Raw genomic sequence first — 22,041 nt, forward strand, 5'->3', positions numbered from 1 at the left:
CTCTGAAGTAACTCAAATTTTGAGATTAGACCCGGACTGTCTGATCAGAATTAAGGGTGGATTCATGGGCCTTTAATTTCGTGCCAGAGCAGATGGGACGGTCCGGATCTAAACTCAATATTTGAATTTACTTTGGGTGATATGAATTCGAATTAACTGGCCAAGCCAAAGAAGCTTCTCCCTGTAAAGATTTACCATTAACAAATTTAGGTTCTTGAATAACGCCATTTTCGCCTGTTAAAACGACCACTCTTTCTCTATCTAAAGATAGTCATTTTCCATTCTCCTACAAGAAAAGGTTGAAAAACAAAATTCTCTCTTTCCCTCTCTCTCTCTTTCTCTCTCGCCCCCCCCCCCCCCCCCCCCCCCACCCCCCATCCCACACACCCAAAGTCTGGCATTTGCCAGCACCACTCAAACATAATCATTTCTAAACAAAGCCATGAGGAAGTTATGCCCGACCGACCGAGAGGATGCGTTAGACACGGTGCTGGAGGTGCCGATACCTGAGGAGATGTACAGTGGCCCTGTTGCTGGAATGCGCAATTGGCTCAAATCTCAAATGTTCGACAAGGCGTCTGAGGCCGACAGCTGTGCTGCACATAACCCTGCAGCCTCTGGCCCTTCTAGGACCATAGCTGCACGAAATGCTGAGCTTCATCTGCTGTTGAAGCTCGGCGCGCCACTTATCCCTTCCCCTGTCCCGCATGATCGTGCTTTCTCACGATCCATCCGTGACAGCATTATTGTAAGAATCTTTGTTATTTGGAAATATCAACTTTCTTTAATGGAAAACGCAAGGATACAAGGTTAAGTTAGCACATAATTTCATATCAGTTTATTGTAGTTTTGAGTATTTGAATAAAATCCCCTGCTTGTGTTCCAATCCCCTGCAAGTACTCATTGATGTTGTGAAAATGTGGTTCTTATAAGTTATTAATTCATGTATTTAGATCCTTTTAACATTGATCTGTATCAATAACCATTTTCTATGCTAAGATTTCACAACATCAATGAACTATTTTCGTTAATATTTCATTGCCCCCTATATATATAATATATGTAAGCATGTTCTGCAATCTAGCCAGCAATATTAGAAATTGTGCTTTTAAATGAAACTGAACACAATCTGATCAGATATGTCTTCAACTTGTTGATTGAATATTAGTTATTTGAACTAAATGAACATTTATTTATTACACAAGATATTCAAAGACTTGGTGAAAGATAATGACATTGTGTAAAACCTTCCATACAATTCCTAACTCCCTGGCCTTCTGGGTAAAAGTAGGTACTGAGAGATAAGTTCGGGAAACAAAAAAAAAAAAAGAGCAAATTCAGACCCAGGCGATCATTTGCTCGAGGTTAGCCAGTACATGTGCAAATTTAGACCCACACTTTTCTTAGATGGGTTTCACATCAGTTTATTAGTTATTTTTCTTCAACAAATCATTGCTAATAGCATACCAACCGACTTCCTGGTTTTGCATTTTGAAAAAGCAAGCATCGACAGCCAAGTACATTATCCACCAGTACATAGCAGCGACAGGCGGGCAGGCGGCACTGCTATCAGTTGAGAGCATGTATGCAGTGGGGAAGATTCATATGAGTGCTTCAGAGTTCCATGCAGGGATGGAGGATGAAGGAATGAGGCCGAAGGGAAACAATGAATATGGCGCCTTTGTGCTCTGGCAAAAGAATCCTGAGGTCTGGTACTTTGATTTTATCATGGCTGGATGTAAGCTGACCCATGGCAGTGATGGCCAAGTTGCTTGGAAGCAGTCATCTATCGAGAGGTCCCATGTCACCCCAGGGCCCCCACGGCCGCTCCGCCGGTCACTACAGGTGAAGTTTGTTTTAAATGAAACTCATCTTTTATGGAAACTGATTCTTTCTGCTACATTGATTTCAATTATTAATATGTCAAATAATATGGTAGCTCTCAATGCCAAAAAGTATCTCCCTGGTCTTAGATAAATAATATTTCACATTTTCTATAAGCTCAAAATTGCCCATGAAAATTTTAACAGTTTTGGTCCAAACAATCAAGCAGGGACTGGACCCAAGAGCAACGGCGAATCTCTTCTCGGATGCAATGTGTGTTGGAGAAAAGGATATCAATGGGGACATGTGTTTTATCCTAAAACTAGACACGAGCCCTGCCACATTGCGGGCCCGTTGTACGTCATCCGTTAACATGATCCACCACACTATTTGGGGATACTTTAGCCAACGCACTGGTCTGCTCATTCAGCTCTCGGACTCTCATTTGCTTAGCATGAAATCCAGCCGGGTCTGCCGTGGAGGCAATGTGGAGAACAGTATTTTCTGGGAGACCTCTATGGAGTCGATTATTGAGGACTACAGGTATAGTAAGTATAGTATTATTCTTTTGAAGTAGAATTTCAGAGAAGTTGCCTCTGTATTATTACCTATATCTGAATCCAGAAGGAAAAAAAATAAAAATTAACAGTACCCTACAACCTCCATTGCCCTATATACTTGAGCTCCCTAAGTTGGTGTAAATGATTTCTTCCACCCTTCCTCTCAATTTTTAATCTTCATCTATTCTAAATTTCTGATTATAATCAACTTAAGGCACCTCAGTTGAGTTTGCTATGCTATTATATATTGGCAATGTCATGTTGCAGATATATAAATGGGATTAACATAGCACACGCCGGACATACCACTGGTACTATGCTACGATACGGGGAGGGATCGGTAAACCACAAGCTAAGGATGATAGAGGAATGGGTAATTGATGAGGCCGATTTCAATTTGTGGGGCTTAACATCAGAGTATTTCATACCGCCATCAGACATAAGGACCAATGAAGAGGACGCATAAGAGTAAATATGCCAATGCATTCTACATCTTCAAAATTTGAAGACACATTTCATGTAATGATATTTGAAATTTGAAATTGGGACCGTCAGAGTTGCATATAGAGTAGTCAGCAAATTGACTTTGCGGTTCAAAAGCCGAAGACGATGTAGGAGATCAATCATTTCCTTTGGCTGGATGAGAGATCCATGCCATGGCTGTCAGATTTGAAACAGATTAGTGTGCATAAAACATATAAATATAGAGATTAACCTTCTTTCTCTTTTCTTCATCATATTTTTTGGTACTGATAGCATCATGTATTTGAAATATAAACAATTTAATACGAAAGAATATTCCAAGAGTTTCTAGATTCACATCAGAACCACCTAACCTAGGACATTTATTAATTGAACAACATCTCCCTCCATACATGTACAAAGCAGAATGAAAATGCAAACACATAAAACAAGGGGACTAAAGCTAAAAAAAAAATGGAAAACAAAAGACAATTACATCATCTTAACCTAAACTACATATAACAAACAGATCTTCTCAAGCCTTACAATGCAAAGACGCTATTAAAATGAAACCAAATGATAGGGTCCAAAGAGCAGACCAGGTTTCAGGCCGAAAACCTGCATTGGAGTTATAAGGCACCGATGATGGGCCCAATCCATATGCAGACCCACTAGGTTGGATTGAGGTATCATTTGTAGTTGAGCCTGATGAACCTGCTGCCGCACTGAAAAAAAAAGAAGGAAAAGTTAATTTTAAAGGAGATTTAGTTAACAAAAGACTAGATAGTGTAAGGTCCACTTGTGATCTTTTACTTTGGGAACAATACATCCATGACCCATTATATGATAATATTTGTTTTTTTCCTGTTCACTTTGCCTTTCCATTTGAACGTGATCAGACCTGGATTATCCAGGTACTTCAGTAGATAACTAAAATTGCAAACGGTGAGGATATAAGTTTCTCTCTTTGGTTTGGGGGGGCATAGAATGTTTATCTGGAGGTCTTACTAGGCCATTTAATTGCAGCCAATTTAGAGAACAAAAATTATCTCATTCTGGTAACACCCTTGCTTGATTGTTGAATTTTAAATTGCTTTTCCTAGGATGGTAAAAAGAGGGGCCATGGGATGGGAATATGGCCCTATTTCATTCATGCCCCAATCATTTTTTTAATGTAATTTCGCTATAGGGATACGACTTAAAGCATTGTCCAGAGCACTACCACAGTGTGTAATGCTCCAGGAGTGACTGGTCGCACAACACAAACCAACATTCATATGAATTTTATTATAATTTTGTACTATAAAAAACAAGAAGTTAGAACGAAATAATTAACATTTTGCGAATTTAAGGCTTACAAGAATAAAACAACAATGTCTTACCTTGTAGATGCAGGATATGTGCATCCATTTGTACCTGGTAAGATATAGGATTAGTATATCGGAAAACAGTTCAGTATCAATTATAATTGGTTTGAGACTTTGCGTTGCATTTTTCTAAAAAAAGGATGTAAATACTTTTGTTAAGGAAATGTATATATTCTTACTAGGTGTTGTTTTTCAAAAATAAATAAATTAGGAACTCACTTGGATCAGTGCTAGTAGTAGCAGCAGCGCCTCCAAAGTCACAAGCGGTACTTTCTTCATTATTTTTCTGGTAATAGCTATTGGCAGCATAAGAACAATGGGCAATTACAGTATTTGGATTATAACAACCCCCATTCTCCTTAATTGGCGTGCAGTCTGCTCCGTGCCCACATGCATAATCTATTGCTTTTTGCAATGCGGTATCATTCAGACCGGACTTGCACACACACCATGTTGCATCTAGGATAGACAGAAAAAAAAATTAAAAATAATGAGACTATTATTACTCGTGAAAATCAATAATAGTAATAAAAGTGGAACTGATGTCTGTTGCCAGAGAAAAGAATAATACCTAAATTTGTTTGATAAATCTCTCTAGACAAAATGAGTGGAAAATATAGGCCCCTCAAGTTGTGAATTCCATACTAGTGATTATTGATGTCAACCAGTACCAGTACTACTGCTACCACTTTAGCAATTAGTTGTTACCAGGCTTTAACAGTATAATACTGCTCTTCCATTTTTAGTGTGTTATTTCATTACTTAATTTTCGTGTTCTTTATTCTTTTCCTTAATTTTGGAAGATATAAGGAAAATGAAATTCCAAATGGAAAAAAGAAAAAAGTAACCATTTCTACCAAGTATCAACAGAAGTAACAAATTTCATTCAAAAAGAAAAAGATAAGTCAACAAGTTAATCGTTCTTCTCATTGCTTGCTTATTGCTTTCAAGAGGGACAGCAGATTTTTTTTTATTATTATTATTATTTTATTTTATTGGGGGTTGGAGGGAGCAGGGAAAAACAAAGAAAAAAAAAGGCTGAAAGAAATAATCATGTAGCAATCATAAAATTAAAAGTTAAATTAAGAAGATAGCAAGCTGACCTGATGCCCGAACAATGGCCAAGATTGTCACTAAAAATATAGCGAGCTCCATTTTGGTAAAGAGGAAGAGCTTGTTAGTTGCCAGGTTTAGCTATCTTTGGGGGAGAGAGATAGAGAGAGGTGATGACCTGATGGATATATGACAACAGTATGCACAAATTATTATTCTGGAAAGTTGTGGAGATCAGGAGAGGTGAGGTCTATTCTCAAGCTTTCAAGTATTTATTATTAGTTGAGTTTATCCCGGCATTTAAAGTTGGACACTTGGGCGTGCTAGGAATAGTTGGATTTGATCACAGAATGATTGAAATCTTTTAGTACTTCATTAAAATGGATTTAGCCATTATTGATCGGTATTATAATTAAGTTCAATTTAAGTATGGCTCATGGCTGTAATTTTTACAGATCTAGCACTGTTTCCTTCTCTAATTAAGTATAGTTGTTATTGTTGTATATTATATTCATATTTATATCTAGCATGTAAAGAGAATACCACTGGTGCGCATTTTCAATTTTGTAAGTTTGAGATCAATAATTGTATGTAAGTATTAATATCTAAAGGGAGAATTTCATATATACCACTCAAAAACTGTGAAATTACGTATTTACCATCCAAATTTCTATAATTACATATTTACATCTAAAAAAATTAATAACTCACATATTTATCGAATTAATAAAAATAAGATTAATTAAGTTTAAGATTATATAAAATATAATTAACAAGTTATTTAGTCGCTTCTCCTTCTCTGCCCCTTCCCCTTTTGCGCACAGATTTTTCTTCTGCCTTTTCTGACGTAATTTCTCATTTTCGCTTAAACTCTCTCCTCATCTCATCTCTCCCGCTTAAACTCAGATAGAAGGGGTAGCAGACTCGGATTTAAGGATTCCGACTCCAGCTTGATCGTCTAAAAACAAGGTAACCGTTCCAATTTTTCCAACAAAATATAACTCATACTGAATTCGATGCTAATATCGCATTCTATTATCAAAGTAGTAACTGAGTTTGAGAATCTGTGTTTTGTTATTGACTCAATTTGGAATATTTGTTTTTAATCTTTTATATTGGGTATAAGAAGAATGGTTCTCAGGAATGACAGAGAGGATGCTAAGTTAATCCTTGATTGATTATAGTTTTAAGAAAATTAAACATAATTAATTTAAGTTTTGAGTATATTTGATATATACTAAAGTTATATTAGATAAATATGTGAGTTATTGAATTTTTAGATGGTAAATATGTAATTACAAAAAATTGGATGGTAAATATGTTATTTCACAGTTTTTGAGTGGTATATATGAAGTTCTCCCATATTTAAAATATATAAAATTTTATTTGAGAGACAGACAAGTTGCTCGATTTTTTTATTAATACTCTCAAAAAAATTTATTGGATCTACACTCGGTTTTCAAACATTTCGAAAAATATCCTGACTACTCCGACAGTGGGGTGTTGGTTTTAGAGATTATTTAGTATACATAGAATGATTTCGGTCTCACTGTTTATATGATTTCTATTTTTTCTCTCTCTTTTTGGATACTCTTATTATTTGATTTTTGTCTATTGTTCTCACAGTAAATCTGATATTATCTGAATTCAAAATCCATTAAGAATATTAAATAAATATTACTCGAGTTATTTCAAAGCTAAATGTATCACGTACATTGAATTTGAAATCCGAATGTATCTGTCTAAAATAGCTCAAATTGAGAGAGGACCAACTTTGGCCAAACTTTGGTCGAACTTTGACCGACCATAACTTTATGTAAGAAACTCTGTTTTGAGCGTTCGACAATTTTTTGGAAAACTTGGGAGGATGAGATATGAATTTTGAAGATAAACTGTAGTTTATTTAACAAAATATCCCGCGCACTTAGAATAAAAAAAAATACCGTTTAGGACCTCAAAATTGTAATTGAAGTTTCTGAAAAATAACAATAAGTCAAAACCTATCGTATATACTTCAAACTTCAAATTAAGTAGCTCAGTAAATTGGTTATATAATGAACTTGTAGAATACCAATTTTTATTATTTTTATAATTATGAATGATGACACAAAATAACTTAACAATAAAAAAAATTATCAATATTTTATGAAAGAGAACAAGAGTATATTTTCTTGTTACATTGATTTTATACAATATCTAAGATTCAGCTGTAATTTCACACTTATATATTTACAAAATCAAAGAATATGAGTATCCAAAAAGAGAGAAAAAAAAATATAAAAGCTATGAGACAAAATCACTATTAGTGTTTGTATGTAAAACATTCATTCTATACACACTAAACATATCTTAAAATATTGGGTAAATTTCGCGGTAGGTCACTAAACTTTGTTATTTGTCACGAATTGGTCACTCAAGTTTGATTTGTCTCTTTTGAGTCACTCAACTTTGTTATTTGTCCCAATCAAGTCCCTCTATACTTTTTCATCCAAAATTTTAACGAAATATTCCTATTCCGTCCAAAAAATTAACGGAATATACTCATTCCATCCAAAATATTAACGGAATGAGTATATTCCATCCAAAATACTAACGGAATTAGCATATTCCGTTAAAATTTTGGATGGAAAAAAATAGAGGGACTTGATTGGGACAAATAACAAAGTTTAGTGACTTAAAAGGGACAAATCAAACTTGAGTGACCAATTCGTGACAAATAACAAAGTTTAGTGACCTACAGCGAAATTTACCCTAAAATATATATATATATAGAGAGAGAGAGAGAGATAGGCTAATGTGCTTTCGGTAGCATATGGGCCAAAATACACACGGTCAAAATTTGAAATTTTAAAATTCAAAAAGTCGATCTGAATCGTTCATCTTGTTCTCCATATTAATATGTGCTTGGAGACCAAATTTTACATTTTTCTGAATTTTTTTACTATTTATTAAGCCACTTTCAAAATCGTTGATCCAACGGTTTTACTGTTTTGTTAAGCCACCGTTGGATCAGCAATTTTCAAAGTGACTTAATAAATAGTAAAAAAATTCAGAAAAATGTAAAATTTGGTCTCCAAGCACATATTAATATGGAAAACAAGATGAATGGTTCAGATCGACTTTTTAAATTTTGAAATTTCAAATTTGGACCGTGTGTATTTCGGCCCATATGCTACCGAAAGCATATTAGCCTATCTCTCTCTCTCTCTCTCTCTATATATATATATATATAGAGAGAGAGAGAGAGAGTAAGGCTTGGGTGCTATGGATAGCATAGCAGCCTACGGTGCTACGGCTTAATATCCGAGTTTTTTAAATTCTAACGGTCGATCCGAATCGTTCATCTTGTTCTCCATATTAATAAGTGTTTGAAGACCAAATTTTACATTTTTTGGAAATTTTTTACTATTTTTTTAGATAGGTAGAAAATCAAATATCTGAATGGTGCAGAATTTTTTAGATCAAGTGATTTTCTACCTAGCTAAAAAATAGTAAAAAAATTTCAAAAAATGTAAAATTTGGTCTCCAAACACATTAATATGGAGAACAAGATGAACGGTTCAGATCGACCGTTAGGATTTTAAAAACTCGAATATTGAGCCGTAGCACCGTAGGCCTCTATGCTATCCATAGCACCCAAGCCTTACTCTATACACACACACATCATAGCAAACTGTCATACTGTGAGGCAGTCAGGTATGGAAGTGGACCGCCCCACGGTTAAGCAGGCACAGGACATTTCTCAAAAAATTTGAAAAATGAGGACACATCCAGTATTTTTTTTTTTTAAGGTATTAATAAACAAGGGTGGAACATAGTGTAAGCTAGGGTGTGCTAAGCCACCCCTATCATTTCTAAATTATCTAATTAAATACATAGAAGGTCAATTAAATTTTACTTTTCATACACAATAGCCCATCTTATACAATATCAAAATTTTATAAGGTCTTGAATGATAAAAATTTGAAAAGCAAACTTATGGCAGCATTTTTCTTTTCCATATAGACTCTTCGGTTTCCATATCATTTCTATTATAAAAAGAAACTTTTTGATTTTGGAAAGATGTCAAACAAACGTATAGAAGAAAATAAGTAAAAAAGGAAGTGTCCAAGAAAGAAAGGAAATCTTCAAATTTCAGCGGAGCAACATCTCCATTTCATTCAAACAAAAGCAACAAATTAATCTATCTTCAGAAAATAATAAGAGTTAAATTAACGTAAAACACAGTGAAAGATGTCAACCCTTTTGCTTTTGAATTAAAGAAAGGAAAGCTTTTTGTCTTTACATTTTCATTTGATATATTTATGAAATCAAATAGTGAAAGAGATTATTATCTTGTGTTACATAAATTTTATTTTCAATTAATATTTTTTTAATATGATGTTTAGCCCTTTTATAGTCAAATCCTGATTCCGCTGCTGTTAATAAAAAATATCGTTAGTAATGGAGATAAAAACCATTTCTCAACTACAGAAACTGTTTCTACTTTAATTAATAAAAGGCTGTTATCAACAGAAGAAAAAAGATGTTTTTTTCTAAAAAGAATACAAAAGAAAAGAGAGGTAAAAGACGAGGTGTTCTTCTTCAGAGGGAAATGTGTCATTTAGCCATTGATTAAACGGTTCAAAAACACACCACGTGTTCAGGACGGTAGTTGTTGGCAGAATCTCCTCTAAATTAAATTCCAAAACCTGTCAATCTATTCTCACTGGTAAGTATGCCCCACATTATTCAGAGATTGTGACATGATATTGAAGTTCTTGGTTCAAGAATTTAATAAAAGACCGGGATTAGATATTGTCGTATAGTAACTTGGTCGGTGAAAGTAAGCGGCCGTACGCCACTTTTTTTTCCCGTTGGTGCGCGTGCTCTGTCGTTTGTTTTTATTCCCCAAAATATGTAATGGGCTTACATTGTACTATAAAATATCACGTGGGACGTGCCGACTCTTTTTTTTTTTTTATATATATATTTTTTAAAACAGCATTTGTTCATTAATTTTATTTTTCCATATTATCCAAAATAAAACCACAAAGAAAGCTTACTCGAACTAAACTTCTAGAAACTTCTAAATTACTTTTTCCGAAAATATAAGGTTGCGTAATTCTCTCTGTGCTTGGTTCTTTCTATCCACAGTATTGAAGGTAGGGGTGTTCAAAGTTCGGTTGAAATCTAATTAAAATAATTAAATCATTTTTTTTCGATTTTTAAAAATAGAACTGAACTGAACCTAAATTTATAAATTGATTAAGAACTGAACCAAATAAATTGAAATAAATTTCGAATAATTCAAACCAAAATAAATCTATTGATGCTATTATTAATGAAAATTATATATGTTCATACACAAGTTGTACAATTTCATACATAATATATAATATGTAGATGTTTCTAATATATTTAAACTAAATTAAAAGAAATGAAATAAATGATTAAATCAAACATAATATAAACCATACTTAAAAGTTAAAACCAATATAATTCGGTTGATTCGGTTCAGTCGGTTTTGAAAAGTCTAAACCGAACCGATCTATTTAAACCGAAATAATTCAAAAATTCAACCGAACCGATTCATTTGAACCGAAAAACCGAAACATAAACCGAAATTTTTCGGTTCAGTTGAAAACCAAACCATTTGAACACCCCCAATTGAAAGTTATGAGATTTTGAGAGATTCTTGAATTAGATAAACTTCTAGGAACATCTTTTTTATCAACGAAACGCCATCGTACATGAAAAAGAATTAGATAAACAAATCTCAGTAGATTGCGATCTCCTTGACATATTGATCAAAACAAAATTCTTTGATCAATTTTTTTTTTCTTTCAATAATAGAATGTGGTTCTTATTAACAATGGCAATTAAGAGCAAATTACTAGTATTTCTGGTTTATTTGAGATATTCTTTTGTTGTTAAGAGAACACCCCAACTTTTTCATTGCTCTTATTAATCATTTTCTTCGTAAAACTTTTGCAAATTAATTTTTTCTTGATGAACTTTTTTATAATTTCACTCCTTATTTAATGTCTGTTGCAATGCTATAATTTTTCAAACGTTTTAATGAAGAGATAAATAGATTTTCAATAAAATTATATTAATAACTATTAATAAAATATAATTTTAATGAAATCAAGCCATTTAAAAAATATATTCGTAGCAATACATCTGAATATTTATTTATGCAAATTATCATAATCATTCAAGTGCATTTCGTTGTATAGATCTCGTCAATAAATTGGATTAATGTCATGGGAGGTTTCCAAAATTTTGATATGCGATAAGTTACTATTTAATACTCAATTTTGAGTATGAAACGATTACAATATTTTCGATAACTATCCTTCTTTAAATACTTTTATGAATTCTAATACTTGACAATTCAATATCAATCAAAATAAAAAAAATAATTTTCATGTACAAATAAAAAAAATATCGATTTTAATTATTTATGAAACTATATATTTTCATAAAAATAAAAAGGATACAAAACCAATAATTAAAAACCAAGATATCTAACATCTCAAGTATTATAAATACTTAATCAAGTGCCTTCATTTTCTTTAAAAAAAAGTATTATTATTTACAAATTAAAGTCACAACTCACAAGTCACCTATATATTATTAGATTTATACTATAAATATTGGTGGATATTTTGATCATTTTGTAATTAAAATTGAATATTAAATAATAAATTATATGTCGAGGGAAATTGATTGCCATTGAAATATTGAATGCATGATTTGACAAAGTTATTGTTCATATACTCTTGGCTGCATCAGTCGAGTTCTAAACAAAAAGACAAAGCTATTGTTCAAATAAAAAAAATGTGAGCCAATTTTGTTGTAATTCAAAAATTTAGATGACTTAACGCCTCTTTAAATTATCATATATCTGTTGTAATCTCGGTATGTGGTTGCATATATAAGACCACATGAGTCCGTGGAAGCGTATCATCTGCGGAGTTTTTCTGTGTGAAGCTTTTAATCTGGCCCGTTCGTTTCGGATCGGACGGACCAGATTAGATCTTGCTCGAAATTAAAAAAAAAAATCAAAATTTGCAGAACTTTAAATCGGGTCCGTCCAATCTGAAACGAATGGACCAGATTAAAAGCTCCGCACAGAAAAACTCCGCAGAGGATACGCTTCCATGAGTCCGCATCATCTGCATTAACTCAAAAGAGCAACTTTTGAGTTAACCCATCTTGACCGTCTGATTTTAAATAGAATTAATCCGGCCACAATTTATAATTGTGGGGCCCTTTAATATTAGTGTGGATTTAGTCAGCGCGTATTTTAAAGCGGATCGAACAGTCCAAATTCATTAACTCAAAAAATTCTTTTTCAAAGTTAATGCAGAGGATACGAATTCTCATCTCTTTAAAAGAAAATCATAATTACTTCTTTAAAAACAACGGTTCTAGCTTTTCGCTCGATCCGATCCATGCTAGTCACATCTCACAACTCCAACAAGTATATATACACGACAACGGGGCCATCAGTATCACCACTTTAAAAACTAAAATTAATTAAACTATATGCAATCATATAATAAGCTTCCATGCCGCTGATTGAAGGTAAACAACAAAGTTTAATAAGGAGGTAATTAATACCGAGTTTGATAAAAGACATGACATGCCTGACAGAGAGATAATCGACTATAGGAAAATTTAATGTGAACTATTATATATATAGAGTTAGGATGCTTGATTAATCCGATGCTCTATATTTATTTTGTCTTAACAAAAATTTGAAGAACCAACATTTAGTTGATGGCAAAGTATTCTCTGATGTGAGAGATCAGAGATTCAAAATTCTTTAGTTAATGGCAAAGTATCCTCGGATGTGATAGATTGTTTTTTATTGATATAATAAAATTTTAGAAAGTGTTGGACTGAATTTTTTATTAATAGGAAAAAATTATATTGAAAAATGGATATATTTTACGAAATGAAATAATGGGATAGAAATTCCCATCCGTCGAACGGAATAGACATCCACATCTTTTTAATTTATAACCATACCTTAATTAAATAAATAAAAACTCAGATGATACAAACCATCCCGTTCATATACACACGAAAAAAAAGGAGACAAAATAGTCTATCCCGTCCAGAATAACAATGAAAAACAAATATTTTCTTATACTTTTTTGCATCTCTTCAATGTTAATTTCACTTTTAACTTTCTATTGTAGGCTGCATTAGGGTTTATTGTCAAGGTATTAATATCTAGTCTCCAAACAGAGAAATTAATAAAATTGCAAGAAGAGATTCTGAAAGGGATATTAGCATAGTCAGCGGTCTCAAAGTTCCATTTCAGATGAAAGGCAAGTTAGTGTTGTTAAAAATTTAGTCAGTACTTATCTTAAAGAACTTTCTTGAGGAGTCTCGTTCTCATATTGCTTTTAAGTTTTAACTATACGAATATGAATGAAATTAATGGACGGGATATCTATTCCTTTATTCCTATAAAATGAAATTTATTTTTTCTGTATCCTTTTATCAACATGTCTTTTTTATTTTTCTATTAAATAAAAAAAAATCAGGTGTTGGGTGGTCCTCATTCTTCCTATTCCAAAAAAAAAAAAATCTGAGCGATAAGTCAAAATCACCTACTTAGATTCGATTTGAATTGCATCCTAAGGTGCAATTTGGACGTAAGCTTAGGAAGCCGACATTTTTATTAATATCCAACATTAATTAGAAAATATCTGACTAGGTTATCTGATTTTTTTATTAAAAAATACTCAAAAAGGCAACTAGATTCACTGTTTGAGATTTTTTTTTAATAATTTCTACAGTACATATGTGCAATTGGAGTGTAATACAGAGGAAATAATAAAATGCAAATGTATAGTTTGTTTGAATACATATTCAGTATTTCTACATTTGGTTTGGTCAACAGTAAGGTGGAATATTTTTCAATATAAGATTCCTTTCAATTTCATTGTAATTCTTTCACAAGGATTATTTTTTTAAAAAGAGAGTTAAAATATCTTCATTTGTTTATTTCTTCATTTTTTTTAATTTTATAATAATAAATATTCTAATACAAATATGTTAAAATAAAATAATTAAATATGATTTATGGTATTTTCTCTACATGTATATAAAAATTATCACTTTTCATTTTTGTCTTTATATGTATTAGTAAGTTGACAAATCAACGTCCAGAAACCATTCACATCAGTATATTTATGCGAGTTTGATATCAATCAAAACAAAGCTAAAATATCATAATCTTTTACGTGTATATAGAAAAAAAATATTATAGATTATATTTATCTGTTTTAATTTGATATCAATCTCAAATTTGTTGATGTTTTCATTGAATTATGGTTATATTTATGATTCAAAAATCATCAAAAACATAACTTTATGATTCAAAAATTCAAAAATCTCTCAAACCACAAGATGTTAGAATCTTGTTCTAAAAAAAAGAAAAAAGTCTCAAACTGTGAATCTAGTTCACGGTTTGAATATTTTTAATAAAAAACAGATAATCTGGTCAGATTTGATATTTTCTAATTAATGTTGGATATTAATAAAAAAAATGTCGGGCTAGCAAGCAACAAAAGATAAAGGACGATATTATTGTAATGCAAAGAGATTCTATCTATGAAGAGATGAATATAATTTGGTCAATATATTATTAATGGGATTGACTTGACTTCACGTACCAATCTGAAACAAAAAATTAAAAATAATAACAATATAATAAATTAAAGAATTGAGAAAAAATTTAATATATGAAAAAAAAAAATTAAATGACACATATACATTAAGCCTACATTAATAGTTCAATAAATGATTAAAAGTATGTTGGACAGCCCTCTTCAAAAATAAAGGATTAAACATATGTATTCAATAAAAATGATTGCATGTTCTTATTAGAACTTTTAGGAATACCTTTAGCTATTTGGACTTAATCACCTAACAAAGTCCCTTTGAATGATTTAATTTTCTATTTCTTTCATGAAATAAGGAGTCGAGGTCCATACCATCTAACATGCTACTTTCAGAAAGGAGAGAAGATACATTATCAATTATGTTGGAATGTAGTTTTCTACTATTTATATAAATGTATTATAATCAAAATACTACAAAATTAGGACTCCAATTCAAGTAGTTCATAGTTTGAAAAAAAAATTTAAGTTTGTAACTATTAATCGTGACATAAATATTAAAATTTTAAAAAAGTTGTTATTGAGAAAATCGGCTTAAGGCGTGCTTGAGGCAGGGGACGCGGAGGAGAGTTCACAAAATTAAGTCTAATGGAACGAGTTGACCGGCTCCAGAAAGAGGGAATCGAAAAGGGAGTGGAGGAGAACAGAGGGGAGCGAGTACTGTTTCGGAGGAGATGATGCTATAGATTTTGCTGAGATTTGTCACCTTCAAATCAAAGTGTAGCAAATATTGTTTGAAGGTGAGTGAAGCGCAACGCTCTTCCTTCCCTCTACACGTCGGTATATTGGAGCACAACCTTAGGCTCACGAGAGAAGAAAATATGTGACACGCCGTGACGTGACAAATACGTCATGATTATGTGACCAACTTTTTTTTTTTCACTTGACGTGACTAAAATGGTGGCAGACGGTCACGCAAATAATCACACCACGTGTGGTCACGCCATGACCACACTTGACGTGATATAAATTAGTCATGCCAATTTTTTTATTTTTAATATAAATTGTTAAAAATTCAGAAAAAATATACAAATAATATGAAAAATTGTAAATTCTTTAATATAAATAAATAATGTTGCAAAAAAAAATTTTTAGGAAGGGCACTAAAAAAGAGGATATGATATTACTTTAAAAATTCAAATTACAAATATTCATTGATTAAACTAGAGAAAATAATAAATAATACTACATGGGTATCGGTACCACTGAACTTATACTAAAAGAAAAACCTGAATACTCTATGTCTACCAAAGAAGCTGAAAATTAATTAGAAAAAAATTAGATACTTTATGTTTTTAATCATGACGAGACGTGACGTGTAATTTTTGCTCAAATGTGGTCACATCACACAAATAATCATGTCATGCGACACACGAGTCACGTCATGTAATCGACATACATGACGTAATGTGATGTTCTGTAACATGACACGACTGATCACAGTGTGACAAATTTTCTTCTCTAGACTCACCCACTAATGAGAACACGAACACATTATTTTAGATAAAGATGATGCTAAAAGCGTAAATTTTTTTAGTTACCACTCTAATAAATTAAAATGAATTGATTACCACCAAATTAATCAGATTTTAAAACTTATCACCCACACGCATCAAATTGAACTGATACGCGTACTGAGGAGCGTCAAATGGCGCGCCAATTGAGGCTGCGCACCAGTTTTTCCTTTTTTTTTTTTTTTTGCGATTAACATAAAAATTAATTGAATACCGTCTGGTCCTGCTGTGTTTGACTGCAGATTTGGAAGGGCTGCTTTTTTCACTTGTTTTTGATTGGTTGAATGTTATTTTCAAGTTTGATATATTACTGATCACATTGATGTTGACATTACAATGTGTTTGATACATTAATGTTCACATGTGGTGGATTTCAGTAGAGACACGTACCCATTTGTTTTATATTCTTCTGCAATAATTGCAAAAGTTTTACTTAAAATGCGCACCAAATTCAGCGTGTAATTGTACCTGTACCCAAAAAAAAAATGAGGGTGAAAATGGTGCGCACCAGTTGATGCGCTAATTCAGTCTGCGCATCAAATTGGTTCTAGTTCAATTTGATATTTAGACTGAGTATGTGTGCATAGTAGGATTGAAAAACAGCTAGTAAAGTGATAATCAATTAATTTTGATGCTAAAAGCGTCCTAATTTCAAATATTCCTAAGAGTTTAATTAAGTTTTAAACATATAACATCGAAAATATTATTGTATGTGAAAAATGTATACTTTTTTATAAAGTATAAATCATGTTTAAAATTAAATATAGTTTATATATATTTTTGAAAATTTATACATAATTTATACATAGTTAGTACGCCTTTAAAATGGAGTCTTTGATAGTAATATTTTTGACGAATCAGTTTTCCCACTATTTGCAATAGTTTTTCACGGAAATAAATATGCTGTCATTCCTATCTCAACTGTTAATCTTCCTTAAAATTTGTGCATAAAAAACTTTTTTATTGCAATTCGTGTATAGAAAAAATTAAATAGTTGAGATCGGAATCACATGTTTCTTTTATTTCCAATTGATTTATTACCGTTTTCGCAGGTTGTGTATTAACTATTAACTTACAATAAATACTTTTATATTTATTCATTACCAAGGTTAAGAAAATACTAATATATTTTTTTGGGTTCCCTTGTTTAATTGTGCAGTTTATGAAATAATTTTTAACCCGTTGATAATATTGCTATTAGTATAGATTCGATTGCTTCTAAGTTATATTTTTCATATTTTTAATAATAACATAAAATAGGAGCTTTTAAATTCTTAATATTCATCTAAATGAACTCTAATCCTCTGCTACACTTAACGCTGTATTGTCTTTAGATTTTACAGAAGGACTTGTCCCAAATTCATAAAAAGAAAAATCTTAGCGTTTGGATGCACTAGAGAATAGCGAGAATAGCTACTGTTGAGAATAGTAAATTAAAAATAGCGAGAACAGCTATTATTTAAGAATAGCGCTAACTCAAAGCTATTCGGAAGTTGTTTGGATTGAACATTTAGAATAGCTACTGTAGGGATTGAGGCTTTGAGAGAGTTCATTTGCTATTCCTGTTACGTAAATAAAACGCGAAAAAAATTAAAAAATTTCAATTTTTTTTTGTCTTCCTTGTGATACCGAATCATTTCTAAATTATACCCTAATTATTTTTGAATTACGAAATTTTGACCCTGCCGAACCAATTCTGAACTATTCATTTATCACTATGGTTTGACGTTTACTTCATTCTAGTGTTGTAAATAACGGTATGCGGTCGTCGGACGGATAGGATACCACCAAGTGATTAATCGGGAATAATCGAGAATAATCCGTCATAATCAGTCATAATCGGAAATAATCGGTTGATTAGTCAAAAAAATTCATGACAGTTTGATCACCACCAACGATTAATCAGCTTAAACAGACGTTTTTTACAACTCTGCTTCATCCCACTGCTGTACCGAAGGGATACACACTCTTGTTTTTGCCCCTCGGTGATCTGATTTAGGCACATCAAGTTTCATTGATTAATTAGATCAACTATGAGAGTTGCACAAGTATATCCTGTGCAAGAAACAAATTAGCGTAAAACATAAAGGTTCTGGACCATCCAAAACAGGCACCACTGCTAAGTTTAACAGGCATCACTGCTTAGATAATGTGAATTGGGCCCCTGCTATATAAATTTCTAGGCTTCGTCACTTGGCGCTTTGTGCAGGGGTACTTGTTTTGCTTTTAAAATGGGAACCATAGGCCTGCGATGAATTAATTCTACCCTTCCCCTCGCACGGACGCACGGTACGCTCGGCCAGGCCCAACCCTTCTGAATTCGCATCCTCTGAGATATCTCATATTTTGCGTGACTTTTTGGGAAATCTCAACCGTTGCAATACATTATGCGCGAATCTAAGCTCAAATAATACTGACCCCCTACGTCACCCCCGAATAGGCACCGGACACGTCAATCACGCAAAATATGAGATATCTCAGAGGATACGCACTAACCTCTTCTTTAATCTCATATTTAATTGTAAAATAAAGAATTTATTTTTCAATAAGATATATTTGTTTGTTTATCAAGAGGTGAAAGTAAACATCATATTTCACACTTAAGCTGTCAAAGGAGATGGAAAATTAGCCAAAACACTTCTCTAAATATTAACTTATTTTCCCTAGGCTCACTGTTATACATAGAGATTTTTTTATTTTTTTTATTTTTATGGTTGATGGCAAATTGCCGTCAACAGATATATTGATAAGAAAAGTTTTTAATTACAAGCACGTGAAACAATTTAAAAGGCTCGGCTCTCCTGTCTATACAATGAGGTGAGCCTCTCTAAAACATAAAATAGTAGATAAAACTCGATTTGTTAGATTCTATTTAACCATTTGCTCTCCAAGGCTCAATTTCTAAAGCCGTGTCTGTAATGAGACGTGGGACCAGTTTTCTTTTGTTAAAGAAGAATCTCCTGTTTCTCTCCCTCTAAATTGCCCATGTTTCTGCTGCCCAAATAATGTGCCATAGAGATCTCGTTCTTGGAGTCATTGGGCGACCCATTTCCAGCCAGATCGGCTGAATATGGCAGCCCCCATGCCTAGAGATGTTGTAGTGTGCCATGAGACCCCACCAGAAACTGGCTGAATACCTGCAGTCCCACATAACATGGTCCCTTGTCTCTACTAGATCGGCTCCACATAAATGACATCCCGTTTGGATTGTGCATCCCCTCGTTAGCAACATTTCTTAAGTCAGTATTTTCCGATCCAGCGTTAGCCAGATAAAAACTTTCACTTTTAACGGCACCTTAATTTTCCAGAGTTGCTTTTGAGTGGCGGATAAGACACCACCATTGTGCAACATCCTATAAGCCGATGCGCATGAGAAATCACCCGTATTGGTCCATCTCCATTTCTTTCGTCCATTTACCATTTCCACCGAGCATTTATAGAAAGAACCGTTAATCGCCAGGTCACCGATGAAGAATGATGTTTTTGGCCTTCTCTGTTCCAGCTGACCAGCTGGTGTTAGTCCATATAACGACCTTGCAGTTGTTGTCCATAAGCCTTGTGGTTTGTTTTCTAATGTTCATACCATTTGGTCAAGAGAGCATCATTCTGAGCTGCGAAGTCGATTATTCCCAGGCCCCCATTGAACTTTAGGGTGCAGACCCTCTCTCAGTTAACCAAATAGTTAATTGCTTTGCAAGTTTCATTTCTCTTCTATAGAAAATTCCTCCGCATTTTGTCAACATGCTTGATTACTCATTTTTTATTGTGTTTCTTAAAAAAAGAAGAAGTAATGACTTAAGTTTCTAAATGAGATATAAAATAAAAGAAATAAGATAAAATAAGTAACTTAATTCATTTTTTAAGTAAAAATTAGAGGTTAAGTCATCCAATTATTTAATATTTCAAGAGATTTTCTATATAGAAAGTATTACCTTTAACACTAGAAGAAAGATTGATTCTCTAACTTAGTCATTTTTAAATTTAAGTGATTATAAATATGTTAGTAAGAAAAAATAACAATATAAGCAAGAAAGAATAAGATGAAGTTCTGAAATTTTTATTAATAGAATTAAAAAAATATTTTAAAAAGCATGATTGCTTCAAAATCTCACTTCATAGAAAAGACATATATATTGGTCCGAAATTAGATTACACAGCTGAAAAAATTAACTTAAACAGTGCATTAATGCAGAGGATATGATATGAATTTGTCGGCTTGCTCATATTCACTCGGCTAAAAGCTCTACCTGTTCAGGTCAACACTGTAACAGTCTAATTAAGGCCGAGCTTAAAGACAAACCAAGTCAGACACATGACTTAGAGTGTAGCCCTATAGGCAAACAATTCGCAACAAGGACACTGCATTGTGGGCCCTATATCTCAGAAATTGACGAAGTGATTGAATGTTCAACTGGAGAAGAAAACACGTACGCGACTGTTAAACTAATTGTTATTCCGACTTAGCAAAGATTGCTGAAGTGTATGCTTAGATGTCATCACCTCCTTCATTATAGTTAATTAGATTACTGGTTTTTATTATTCTTCTTGTAATCTGATCTCCTATAAAAGGCATATATAGCTTTGTATTACCAATGTAGCTCTTCCAATACATTCTTCAATTCTCAATTCATTTCAATACTTTAAGGATTCTCGAGTCTTAGCCATAACATTAATTCTCTCACTTTTCTCTCTTGTCACTTTACAATACACTACATATATAGTTTCTTAATTTCATCAAATTATGAACTCATTAATTAGTCTTGGATTCGATTTATCTGGTGTGATTCCTCTTTTGTCGTTTGCTGAACTTGTATAGTTTGTTAACTATTTAGCTTGTAATTTATCTCGTGAAATTTGCAATTCTAACTGTTTCTCGACTTGCGGTTCCTAGTAAAGGCTCCGGGAAGCTTGAACAATTCAACTAACCCCAGAAGGACAGAAATATGAACTCAACTTTGACTAATTGCGCATGTATTTAAAGGCAACGACGACATTTTGTTAGAACACTAACTGGTCTGGTCTATATATTAATTGTAGGCCGGGTGGACAGAGAATACTTCCTCCTAAAGGATACCTTGCAGTTAGTCAGCTAGATCATTGGTGGAACTAGTTTCTAGTTCACGGTAGACTAATCGTGCATTTAATTAGTACACAAAACCCAGGCTTCATGGGTCTCTTGCCACTTCTCTTAAAACCTCTCCCTAGCTCCTCCATTGCTCTCTCCACTCTCCTTGTACATCTTCAGATTTTTTTTCTCCTTACAAAAATGATATTCATCCTACATAAAACCATGAAGTCGGCTCCGATGATTGCACTATCAATCTTGCTAGTCGCCCAATTGGTGGTAGCCTCACCGGACACTGCCATATGGGCCCGGATTTGCCGCAATCACGACCACCACCATAAAATTAATCAGGTTTCACTTTCTTGGTGCAAACATATTCTTCAAGGTCGTCGGCATCAGTTGCCGCCTCCCCTGCCTCCTGCACCACCAGAGCAGAATGAGGAAATTGACCCAAGATACGGAGTGGCCAAGCGGCTTGTGCCGACCGGACCCAATCCGCTTCATAACTAG

The 22,041-nt window shown here is 33.0% G+C and overlaps 2 protein-coding genes across 2 annotated transcripts; one reads left to right on the forward strand and one right to left on the reverse strand.

Moving 5' to 3' along the window:
• Positions 1-151: 151 nt before the first annotated feature.
• Positions 152-2,850, forward strand: LOC144569803 (spindle assembly abnormal protein (DUF620)). Its single transcript, XM_078320278.1, has 4 exons — positions 152-748; positions 1,501-1,845; positions 2,054-2,367; positions 2,652-2,850. The coding sequence occupies exons 1-4, from the start codon at positions 443-445 to the stop codon at positions 2,848-2,850; spliced, it is 1,164 nt and encodes a 387-aa protein (XP_078176404.1). The 5' UTR covers positions 152-442.
• Positions 2,851-3,147: 297 nt separating this feature from the next.
• LOC144569729 (PLASMODESMATA CALLOSE-BINDING PROTEIN 2-like) lies at positions 3,148-5,527 on the reverse strand. The gene is made up of 4 exons (XM_078320196.1): positions 5,317-5,527; positions 4,433-4,672; positions 4,229-4,262; positions 3,148-3,571 (listed from the first exon to the last, which is right to left on the reverse strand). Exons 1-4 carry the CDS (start codon positions 5,366-5,368, stop codon positions 3,382-3,384), a joined length of 516 nt encoding a protein of 171 aa, XP_078176322.1. The 5' UTR covers positions 5,369-5,527; the 3' UTR covers positions 3,148-3,381.
• Between the last annotated feature and the right edge of the window lie 16,514 nt (positions 5,528-22,041).

This window comes from Carex rostrata, chromosome 18, assembly GCF_964058835.1.
Source record: "Carex rostrata chromosome 18, lpCarRost1.2, whole genome shotgun sequence".
Lineage (NCBI taxonomy): Eukaryota > Viridiplantae > Streptophyta > Magnoliopsida > Poales > Cyperaceae > Carex > Carex rostrata.